A 12,214-nucleotide genomic window follows, 5' to 3' on the forward strand; every position below is an offset into this window, starting at 1 on the left:
TCGTTTTTCACATGCTTCCAAAAAGATACAAATATTTAAGAGTCTTGGTTTTTGTTTTTCTTTAAGTGGTTTCCAGTACCAACCAGCACTACAATAAAATTTCAAATGCTTTCACTGACTCTGAAAGAATTAGTCTAGAGTAATTAATGGCTACTTCCAATTGCTCAAATGAATGTTGGGAGGTGTTGTCCAAGGAGGGTCAGGACATGAGATCTGGTTGGAGAATATTCCAGTCTTTATGGGGGGGGGGCTCTTCCTGCCAAGCAGTTGCCTGGCACCTTAAGAGGAAGCTGGCCACACATTTCAGAAGGAAGTGATCCCTTAGAAGATGGGGACACATCCTCCTTCACCTTGCCATCTGGGAGTTCATCCAAGTGAGACATTGCAGTTAGAGTCTATTGGGTCTTATTCAAGGTTCTGGGGTTCCAGGTACAAAGCAGCTGGCTTTAGCATTGTCAGTAGCCCCAAGCAGGAGCCACAATTTCATCTAAGCTGAATTCTATGATTGATGGTCACCTATCACACTAGACTCCAGGCCAGTGGAATTGGACTAAGAATTTGGCCCTACCAAAAGAGCCCAAATGGGAGACAAAGGCTGGGAACTCTACCTTCATCCCTGTGTGGAAACTGTTTCCCCAGTGTCCTCAAAGCCAGTGACTATGGTGCCTAGACTTAAAATCACACATACACACACACTCACACCCAACTGTGAGGACAGAGACAGAGAGAGCAAGGCAGAGAGAGACTCAGAGAAAGACACAGAGAGACAGAGTGACATCTTTAATGCTGGTTTAAAAAATATATAAAGTTGGTCTATGCAAACATTTAGAGAAAACAAAGACCTACAATAATTTTAGGGTTTTTACTTCTGGTCACTGTATGGCATGATATTCCAGGGTGGAAAATGGCGCTGTTTTTTCTCCCTGTAAGGAAAGAATGAGGAGGGATGTCCTTTTAGAAAATGTTATTAATTTTTGAGATTATAACATAATTATATCATTCCCCCCTTCTTCCTTCAAAGCCCTCTCATATATCCTTCCAGGTTCTCTTTCAAGTTCATGATATATATATATATATATATATATATATATATATATATATATTCCTACATATATACATATATATTCCTAAATATAGTCTGTCTTGCCTGAATATGTATACTTGCATGTATGTTTTCAGTCTGACCATTTAGTATTAGATAAGTAGTTGGTGTGCTGTATTCCTCTCAGGGTTCCTTAGTTGCCTGCAGTTCATGGTGTTGGGTTTAATCCCTCCCCCTTTTAACAGAAAGTTACCGTCATAGTTCTCCACTCAGGAGAAGTCATCCCAGTCAATGTTTGGTTTGGAAGGAAAAAAGAAAAAAGATATGTGGATTTTGGTTAAAAGATAACCCACTTAGCCCAGATAGATGGCTCAGTGCTCAAGAGCGCTTGCTGGAGCTGAAAAGATGACTCTGCAGTTAAGAGCATTGACTGTTCCTCCCAAGGCCTTGAGTTTAGTTCCTAGCACCCATATGGAGGCTCATGACATCTGTAGCGCTAATCCCAGGGAATATTCTGGTCTCAGCACCAGGTATGAATGTGATGCACAGACATACATGCAGGCAAATCATCTATTCACATAAAATAAAATTAAATATAATTTTAAAAGAGAGAAAGGATGATTATTGTTCTCCCAGAGGATTCACATTTGAATCCTAGCACCCACAGCTGCTGGCTCACAATTGCCTGTAACTCCAGCTCCCTCAACGCCTTTTGCCCTCCTGGAATACCTAAACCAACACATGTCATACATTTATGCAGACACACACACACACACACTCATAATAAAAAAATATTTTAAAAAGAAACCTCACTATATTTTCTGCTTCTACAGATTTGCCTATATTGAATATTTCATTTAAATAGATTCATTACATCTATGAGCCTCTTTCCATACTCCTGTAAGTAACCATATACCCATGTACCTATAAGCAACACTAATGACAACTCATTCACACATACACATGCACACGCAGAAAGATACATGAAAGTAGAAAGGGGAAGGAAATCTGTGGGAGCTGGAGGGGAACATATAAGAGGAATAGGGGGTCAACTGATCAATTCATATTATATTTGTATAAATGTACTGCAAAACTCATTATTATATAATTACATATAATTAACACGTTAATACAAATCATGTTTTGTTCATCCATTCATTCATCTGGCTTGGCTACCATGACTAATGCTGCTACAAACATTTCTACATAGGCTTCTTGTGGTTTTAAAGATAAGGTGTCATGTAGCTCAGGCTAGCCTCAAATTCTCTATGTATATCACTGACATTAGGGATCAGACCCCAGGGCTTCATCCCTGTATCAATGGAGCTACAAACCCCAATTCTGCAGGGCTGTGCCCTTTTTAAAAAAGTTTTTCAAGACAGGGTTTCTCTATGTATCCCTGGCTGTTCTGGAACTCTCTCTGTAGACCAGGCTGTCCCGAAACTCAGAGATCCACAGGCCTCTGCCTCCCAAGTGCTGAGATTAAAGGTGTGTGCCACAGCTTCCTGGCAGAGCTTTACTTTTTAATCTTTCCTCAAGCCATACCTTGTGATGTGTGTGTAAAATCCAGGCCTTAAACTTTGTTTTTAAGGCAAGGGCTTGCAATGTAGCCCAGGCTATCTTAGAATCTGCAAAAGTGAAAGCAGGAGAATCACTGTAGGAGTGAGCCACCATGCTGGGCTCTCTTGAATGTCTTTTAAAAATTGGCCGCCAGTGTAGAAGCCAAACTATTTGTCTGCCTGCCTCAGAGAATTTGATCATCCCACCGAGTGAAACTGAACTCCAGCACATGAGAGCATTCATCTTCTGTCTTCTGAGCCCCCTGGCCTCCCAACCTAAACATAGAAGGCCAGAAATGGAGAAATAGAAAAAAAAAAAAAAAGAAGAAGAAGAAGAAGCAATAAATCATTCACATGAGCGGATCATCTTGAAACTAACAATGTAAAACCCGTAGTGAGAGAATGAGTCTGCCAACTGATTGAGGTCTTAGTGGGAAAAAAGAGAAAGAATAAACCATTTTCAGGAAATGAACCGGATGTTAACAGGAAATAGAATGTTCTTCAAATGTTGAACAGTCCTTAAAAAAAAACCTGCTGATTTTTTCAATAACAATCTATATCTAATTAATATATTAATATATGTATAGATATAAGTTTGTTTAATATGACAGCAGGCATGGTGACGTATGCCTATGATCCTAGCACTAGTAGCAAGAGGATTCCTGTGAGTATAGGCCAGCCTGGGCTACAGTGTGAGACCCTGTCTCAAACAAACAAATGATAGATGACTTTCTGAAGAAAAATGAGAGACTGTCCTCTAAAAGCCTGTGACATGTTTCCTGGAGCCGTGTTGGGAGAAAGAACGGATGCACACAGGGATTCTGAGCTGTCTCAGCAAGTAAAAGTGCTTGGCTTACAAGCCTGATGATCTGATTTGGATGTCAGCAACCTACAGTGGGCCCTTTCCCAAAAACTGTCCCTCTGAGCTCCACATGTGTGCATCTGCACACACATATAATCCAGCCACTCCATGAAGAATGGGTGGAATCAGAAAGTGCTCACTTGCACACATTCCTACCACCTGGACCTCAAGCTCCATCGGGTCCCACCCTCTCCTCTGCCCCTCATCCACAGCTCCCTCAGCCCACACAAAGCTTTTTGTTCTCCTAGGTATCTTGCCTCTATCATTCAGTCTCTTCCTGACTACATTCTTGTCTTCCTGAAATTGTTTCTTTAGGAACATATTATCTCCTTCGTCTCCCTGCAAGGTCCAAGGTTGCCACTCATTTTCTCTGAGAAAGAGCTTTGGGAAATGTTTGCTGGAGTGAGTTGGGTTGGGAATCTCTGGGAATGGGAGCTGCTGCCCTGGGGGCTCTCAGGATCTCATTGGGATGTGTTTTGTCACAGTTCTTGGGGCTACTGGCAGAAGTGGAGAACAGCAGGCTCGGGGGCCGCAGCGTCTGTCAGAGCTATTTGGCTCTTCCTCTTCTCTTTTTTTCCTTCCTGTGCCTCTGCTTTCTATTTCTGCCCAGTTTTTCCTTTTCAAGATTTCTATCCTTTTCACTAAAATAAGAGCAAAAGATGGTGGTCATAGGGCTAAAACAAAGCTGTCCTGAATTGTGTGTGTGTGTGTGTGTGTGTGTGTGTGTGTGTGTGTGCACGCACGCGTGCCCGCGCCCACGTGTATCGTTTCTTCATATTCTTGGGTAGAAACAGGGGGAGCTAGGGCTCTGCAGATCAAATTAGCCTTTGTGACTGCTAAACTCACATTCCCATTGAGTCCTTTATTTCATTTAAAAAAAAGAATATTTGGTGGAATGACTTTTGGACATTTGGATTCAGCCTGCATTTTAGATGTTGGGAAGGCTTTGAAATAGCTTCTGCAGGAGCTAGGAGTGTAGCTCGGTTGGTAGAGGCTTGCCTAGCATGCTTATGAAGCCCTGGTTCCAGCCTCAGCATGATATGAATAGGGCGTGGTGATGCACACACAGGATTTCAGCACTTAGGAGGGGTGGCTCAAGGTCATCCCCAGCTACATAGCAAAACTGGATACACGAGTCCCTGTCTCGAGGTAAAAGAAATAGATTTATGCAGACAAAAATTCAGATTTAGCATGAAGGAAGTGATTTAGTTTAAATGCAAGAGAGAACGGGAGGGATACGGAGGAGGGGAAGAAGGAGGGGGAGGCAGCTCTTTGAGAGAAGTGTTGAAGGTAGTATGACTGAGGAAGGCTCAAGGCTACAGCCTGGGGCTTATGACTTCCTGCCCAGAGAGGTGGGTGGGATTTTTATGCATAAGAAAGCTTGTGTCCTAAGGAGGAATTGTAATTGCATTAGCAATGTCTACAAATCTGTTTCATGTAGGATTCAATAGGATATACACCTAGAATCAAATTCAGACTCAGACAGAAAGAAAACTTTGAACGGCTCAGTCTCACAGGTTTTTAAAAGCTCATGGCAGAGCTTCTAAATCCCCACAGCCTCCTACCCTGGAGAATGGCTTGCTTTATTTCTGGTGGATGATTAAATCCAAACTCTGGTGATATGACAAGAATCAGGAGCTAGCAAGCTGGTGATATGTCAAACTCGGAAATGAGTGTGAGTGTCAAGAGGCCTCTCCTGGGGCTCTGGACCCCCCCCCCCCCTCCCTTATCCCCATCCCATCAGCTAGTTTGAGTTAGGTTGCTCCGGAATTAGAATGAAAAGACTTGTTATCTATAGGCAGAATGGCATGTTCCAGCATTAGTGAGAAATGTATCTTATCCGTTAGATTTGTATTAAATGTGTCTGTGAGAATCAGCTGATATTGAGTAGGGCAGAAAGGCAGACATCTGCCCCTGAGCAGTTTCCATGAATTTACTTCCAGAAGTAAGTTCCACTTCTAGCAGATGTCTTAAGACTAGCTTCCTCCATTTTTTTTAATGGGCATTGGAGGTAACACTCAACATTTTTTTAAATGGCATTTACTTCTTTTGTGTTGTGGGAGGGTGGTGTCTGGTGGCCACTGTGAGGGTTTGGAGGCTCAGAAAACGGCCTGTGGGAGTCTGGGCTTGAACTTAGGTGGTCAAGATGGGCAGCAGGTGCCTTTACCCACTGACTGAGCCATGGGGTGAGCTGGCACTCTTTTTTACCACAAGAATAGGTTACACAATACAGCAGCAACAACAAAAACATAGTAATGGGAGGAAATGGAAGCAAGGCATTGAGATAAAAGACACATTACAATTTTGCTGTTTTTCGAAAAGCGTCCCTGTCTGCCTGGATTTTCACTTCTTTCATCTTCATGAGTGTTGAAACCCTGCCTGGAACGATCAAATTCAAGCAGAATACCAGTTGAATCTGTTCCTGGAAGCACACAATTCTCTGAGAAATTGGTCCAGCTCAGCCCCTCTAGCAGTTATATCCATCAGAATTCTGCATTGATGCTGGTTGCCAAGGGGACGATTAGTTTAGGGACCTTGGAAAAGATCCTAGCTAGGTGGCTGCCAGGGAGCCTGCAGCCCAAAGTCTTTTATGACTTCCTAGTCATAAAAGGCACTCTCCCTCTTTGGAGCAACATGGTAAGAGAGCTGTACCCATGTCACTACAATTCTGCCTCTTACGCCTTTGTGGTTCACAACTCATACTGGTAAGAGGGCCAATAGCCAAAACCTCAAGGCCTGTGAGTCTTGAGGTTCACCATTTCTGAAACTGGCAAAAGGCAAATCAAAGGCTTCTGTGGTTTACTGAAGTATTGAGACCGTCTAGAGTATTTTTCCTATGTACACTGGATTTCTGCTCAGCTATCATTTTTCTGAAAGAGGATAGGATGAGGTCCATGGAAAGATGAACCCAGCCTGCTGAGAGCTCTCCTTCAAACTCAGCACCATTTTCTCTCTTTATGCCGGCTGAGGTTCTTTGAGGTAAAGGGCCCTTGGTGTTACAGATACTGTGATGCAATGTAGTATATTTTCTACCCAAGTATCATAGTTCCTAAGGAGCCTGAGAGTTAGAAGAGAAAGAGGGGGAAATGCCTAGTTAGAATCTTCGCCTAATTCCTGGCCACATGGCATCCACTGTGGGGGAGTCAGATGGAATCCCGCCCTGGTTATGCCTTATTTCAAGTGTGAAGTTTCACGAAGGTTTGTCAAAGTCCCATATGCCAATGTTTTCTCCAGGCTTCTCCCATGCCCTCTCTTCCATAAAGCCACCCACGTAACACAAGCCCAAGTAGAAGGCCAACTGCATTACCTCATTCTTTTTTTGTAGGCCATAGTTTCTCTACTGCTACGGTCTGGGCTTTAAAGATGCCAGCTCATTGCAATTTGAACCATCAGACATCGGGTTTGTACTGCATGAAAGAGGAGCAGAGTGCAAAGAAAGTCTCAGAGCGATTTATTGGGTAAATAAGAAGAAAGCAAGAGAGTTAGGGCATTCAAGAGGGAGAGTGCATGAGCAAGTAAGATGTTTTATGTTCATGTCCTGGAAGCCCATTGTGGTTTAATTAGAAGATCTGCCATCAGAAGCTCAGACACTTCAGAGCATTGGTTCTCAGTCCTGGCTGCATATACAGTCCCCTGGGGAACATTTAAAATGTACACACACAGCCTGCCCGGATCAATTACACTGGAATCTCAGGGGGTGGTTCACAGGCATCGTATTTATTAGAGAGTATGCTGCTATCTAGAATCACCAGATGCCAGAGAACCATCAAATTAGGTTTCTAGCAGCAAATTTAGGAAGGCAACATTTAAAAACATTTTCTGCTTTTCTATTTAAATACGAGATATCACCACAATTAGCATCTAGTGTTGGCCCCAGTAACCTCAAGTTGTTATTCTATTCTTCACATTTGCAGTTTCTGAAGGAATACGAGATCTCAGTTTGCATAAAAGCAGTTAGTAGATGATAATGTCTCTATGTAGATAGACTGGCTTAAAACTGTTTCTGGTGATACACAGCATGGCTTCATTTTTACTTGGTATTTGTTTCCTACTGTGACCTTAGACTTGAAAAATGTACCCCCCCTACACACACACACACACACACACACACACACACACACACACATTCACACGTCTTTTGACACAGTCTTGTGTCTCAAATGGTTCAGGCTGTTCTTGAAATTGATAAGTAGCTGAGGGTGAGCTGAACTTCTGATTATTCTGCATCCATATCCTGAGTGCTGGGTTTATAGACATGTACTGCCACTACCATTCTTTTTCACAGTGTTGGGGGAATGGAACCCAGGGGTTTGTATGTGCTAGGTAAGCACTCTGGTACCCTATGAACCAAGATACACTTCCAGCCCTGTCATCCATTTCTTTACTCAGAGACCATATTTGAAACCTGGGATAGAAACTAAAATTGGTCCAAGGGAGGAGACAGCAGAACAGGCTGGTAGAGTCTGACTCGTCTGCCAGGAAAAAGAATATTGTAGCACCCATGGAATGAGTCGGAATGAGGTGTGATGGATGCAACAAAAGTCTCTGGGGTCAGAGAAAGTTTAGAAGAGATGACTTGCTAGGACCAGAGACAAAAGGGTTGGCTTTACTGGCAATCCAGGAGGGATGGCAACACAAGATGGAGGACAGGATGCTCAGTGCCAACAAAGAAATTCTGTTAGACCCCTTCTCATCCTCTCATAACTGAGATACAGCACTAAGCAGGAGGGAACGAGCCTGTTTTGTCTTGCCAGGGGCAGTAGATAGTTTATCAAGTGGGCAAATGAAGTACAACTGTTGCTCTTGAAGAAATGCCAGCCTAACTAGAGGCTCAGGCCTTAATCAAAACGCCCCTCTCCCCACAGTGAGTAGATTCTCCCAGAGGTACACTATTGAATCTGCTACACCGGAATACAAGACCAAACCTTTGCAGAGGCATTCAAAGCCCTCTTAATGTATAAGTATCCAAAGCTGAGGGCCTGAGACTTCAAAGCAGTCATAATATCTGAGACCACTTTGTCTCTTATTAGCATGTACGTGCTCTTGACAAAAGCCCTGTGAGATAGATCAGATCATATTAGGCCGGCCGTGATACTCCTACTTTCCTTCACGCAGAGAGGATCAAGTGAGGAATGGACATGGAGTTACAAGGCAACACATTGTTTCAGAACTATTTTTTATCTTGTCCTCATTTTGTGCAATTCTTTCCCTTCTGGCCAAATACCAATTTGTCCCAAATGTTTCCATGCCATACCATTTAACAAGAAGAGACGGCTAGTCCTGAAATGACTCATTGGAGGAGAAGGTGTGAAAAGTTAATTCCTAGTCTCCAGCTTAGTATCTTAGCAACCACATATATTTAGTCATGACTGCTTCTATGCCTACTTTCATATGATCCACAAGCTGCATCACGATTGAACTGAAGCTTTGCTCTAAAGGCTCTAATGACTCTTTCATACTCGGAATCTTAGTTTTCACTCTCTTCCATGCATATGATGTGCGAAATTCTAGCACTTTCTTAATATAAAAAGAACCCACCCTGTTTTTAAAAGGAAGATGATGCTAATCAAGGGCTTTCTCCCCCTTTAAGGTTGTATATGACTTTCATAAGCCTGAGGAATTTATATAGGTCGAACTTTTTTGAGAGCAATTTAATAGTAACCATCAAGTGCCTAAAACATGTTCTCTATTTGACTTGCTAATTCCACCTCTGTATTCTGTCCTCAGGCAGATTAATCTGAAAAACACTAAAATTTATGCATAAAAATCTTCACCAACGCATTATTTATGAACATCAAAGCATTATTTACAACAGCAAAAAAAGTGGAAAGAACTTACAAGAATAAGAATTTTGTGGCATGGCTGAGTTGAAATTTATATAGTCCTAAAGTAGATAGATTCAAAGAAATAGGGTAGGGGAGATGGCTTAGTAGGTGGTAAAGTGGTTGGTGGGCAAGCCTGAGGACCTGAGTTCGAATCTCCAGAACTAAAGTAAAAACCTCCCCCCTTATATAACACACATAAAGAACAACAAAAGCAAAGTATAGAAAACATCTCATCATGGAAGCTGTAGAATGTCCCAGTGTGTCTCACAGTATATCCCTCTGTCCACAGATCTTCACTCGCAAATGTTCATTGCAGTGAGTCATGGTCTGGTTATAGATCTCTGACTTCTGTGACACCATCAATATTGGATCCTCACTGGGACTCTGCCTGGTTATCTTGTTGCCCTGTGTCATGTAGATCCTGCAGCTTTGAGACAGCAGGACTGGCCTTTCACGCATCTCAACCATTTGCAGATGAGAAAGATTTTTTTTTTTTTAGAGGGCTGATTCAGAGTTCTGGATCTGGGCCTGGGTGGCAGTTGAGCTGGTCAGCACTCTGGCCCTCCCTTATCTGCACCACCAGGGTGAAGTCTCCAGCACTGCTCCAGCTAGGACACCCAATGCTGCCATTAGCAGGAGGCAGGCTCAGCTCTCTTGCTCTCATGACCTCAAGGCTGGTTCATCCATACCCATGCCTCCAGAACCAGCACAACTGTGCTTCCCAGTCAAGGTACCAGACTCACTGTCCCAAGTGCTGCACACTGTGAGGAGCTGGTCCATCAGTGCCTTCAAATTCAGGGCCAGCTCCATTGTGTTCCCAGGTGATGTGCAGGGCTCACACTCCCAATTGCTACAGCCATTGGGGGAACAGGGCTAGCTGTCCTGCTCTCAAGCCCCCGGGGCCAGCTCTCTGAAAAGGCAATAAGGGCATCACCCCTACACCCATGCCACCTCTTGCCAGACAAGTGGCAGGACCAGCTCTCCCCTCATGCTCTCACCCTTGGGAGCTGGCTCACCTGCCAACCCTCCCCAACCAGAGCCAGTTCTACTGTGCGGGCCCAAAGGAGGTGTAGGGCTTGCTCTCTCAAGTACTTTAGCCAGCTCACTTGTTCTCATGACCCCAGGGCCAGCTTTCCTGACTGCTGCAGGCCATGAGGGGCAAGGGGTGGGAGAGGCTATCATTCCAGCATCCATGCCACCCCATGTGCACCCGTCACCAGGGTCAGCTCTGCTGTGCTGTCTAGGTGAGGAGCAGGGCCTGCTCTCCTGAGTGCTGCAGCTGGTGGGCAGGGCTAATTCTCCTGACTTCATGACCTTGTGGGCAGCTTTCTCGACTGCTAGAGGTGGTGGTGGTAGGGTATCACTTCGTGCTACTCATAGCAGATGAGTGGAAGGGTCAGTTCTCCCACACTCACATCCTTTGGACTGACTCACCCACACCCCAGCCACCATGGTGCTTCATGGTGAGGTGCAGGGCCTGCTCTCAAGAATACTGCTGCTGCTGCTGAGATGGGGCCAGCTGCCCGGACCAGGGACATCCCCATGTTCTCTGTTGGTAATATGAGCCATGATTGACACCAACCTTGCCTTGCTGCTTTGTAGCCACAGGCTCAGACATGGCCCTCAGTGGCTGGGACATCACAATGGAGGTCCTACAGGTGGCAGGGCCTACTGCTCCACTCTTGAGTTTCGAATTCTATCTCTCTTCATAGTACTCAAACAGCTCCACTTCTCTTTCTCTCCTATCTGACCACAATATACACATTGTGCTGGCTCCTGTTTTAAGCTGGCCACAGGGCTGGTATGCCCCTGGTGTTATACTCCATCTGTGCTGCAAGGTGTGGTTGCAAGCAGGTGTCTATGGTCTGACTATGCAGTGCACCAGAGGGCAGGTCTGTGGATGGCATGGTGGTACACAAGTATCTGTTTGTCTTTCTCTTCCTGTGCTGCACTGCCTGGATTTCATTTGATTTTTTTTTTATGGGTCCTAGGGAGAAGACAGCTTTGGCCACCATGCCAGGTATTAAGCCAGGCTAACAAAGACCTGCTATCTGCTCTGTCCCTGACTCAGAACTACACCAACAACACTCTTTGTCCATTGCTTGTGTGTGCGTGTGTGTGTGTGTTGCTACGTTTGTCATTTTGGCTATCCTTGAATACTTTATATATACCAAGTTGACCTTGAACTCACAGAGCTCTGCCTGTCTCTATCTTTCACATGTTGGGATTAAAAGCATACACCCAAACCTCTGGATCTTTCTTTTTTTAAGTGAGGGGCTCATGTGGCCATGTGATACAAGCTGGCCTGGAACTCATTATGTAGCCCAGGATGACCCTGAGCTTCTGATCCTCCTGTATGTACCTTTAGAGTACTGAGATTACAGATGTGTGCCACCATCTCTGGAGTTTATGGTGTTGGGGATAAAATCCAGGGTGTCTTTCATATACTAGGTAAGCACTCTAGCACCCACACCTCTTGATTTTCTACTGCTTCTTTTTCTACCCAGTAGCCACAGAGAGGTTTTGAAATGAAGAATGAGTTTCCTGTCTCTGGACAATGTCCTTTAGCATGTTATCAAGGCAGTGTCCCAAGGAAAGCTGATAAAACTCTGAGATTCTCCCACTCCTTTTCTTCTCCACTGGTATCCCTGGTGTCTTATGAATAGGCCAGGCACACTCTCATACACAATAGGCCTTTACCCTGTTAGCGAACACATTTCTCACACATTATTATTATAACTTTAAATTGTGTGCCACAGTGCATGTGTAGAGTTGAGAGGGTAAAGTTCTTCTATGTTTACTTGGGATCCGGGTGTTAAGGTCAGGTTCTTAGGCACTGAACCATCTCATCATCCCCCTAATGAATTTATTTAGCAGCAAAATTAGCACATTTGTGTGTGTTTCTGTCTGTCTGTCAGTGTGATTA

At 44.1% G+C, this 12,214-nt stretch overlaps 1 protein-coding gene across 1 annotated transcript in view; it reads right to left on the bottom strand.

Moving 5' to 3' along the window:
* Positions 1 to 765: 765 nt before the first annotated feature.
* The window catches only part of Gemin8 (gem nuclear organelle associated protein 8), a 49,838-nt gene continuing 38,389 nt past the window's right edge, over positions 766 to 12,214 (bottom strand). Inside the window, exon 5 of the mRNA XM_076918870.1 lies at positions 766 to 923. Coding sequence (XP_076774985.1) covers positions 863 to 923 — 61 coding nt within the window. The 3' untranslated portion in view covers positions 766 to 862. The remainder of the gene's footprint in view (positions 924 to 12,214) is intronic.

The sequence above is a fragment of the Arvicanthis niloticus genome, chromosome X, assembly GCF_011762505.2.
Source record: "Arvicanthis niloticus isolate mArvNil1 chromosome X, mArvNil1.pat.X, whole genome shotgun sequence".
Classification (NCBI taxonomy): domain Eukaryota; kingdom Metazoa; phylum Chordata; class Mammalia; order Rodentia; family Muridae; genus Arvicanthis; species Arvicanthis niloticus.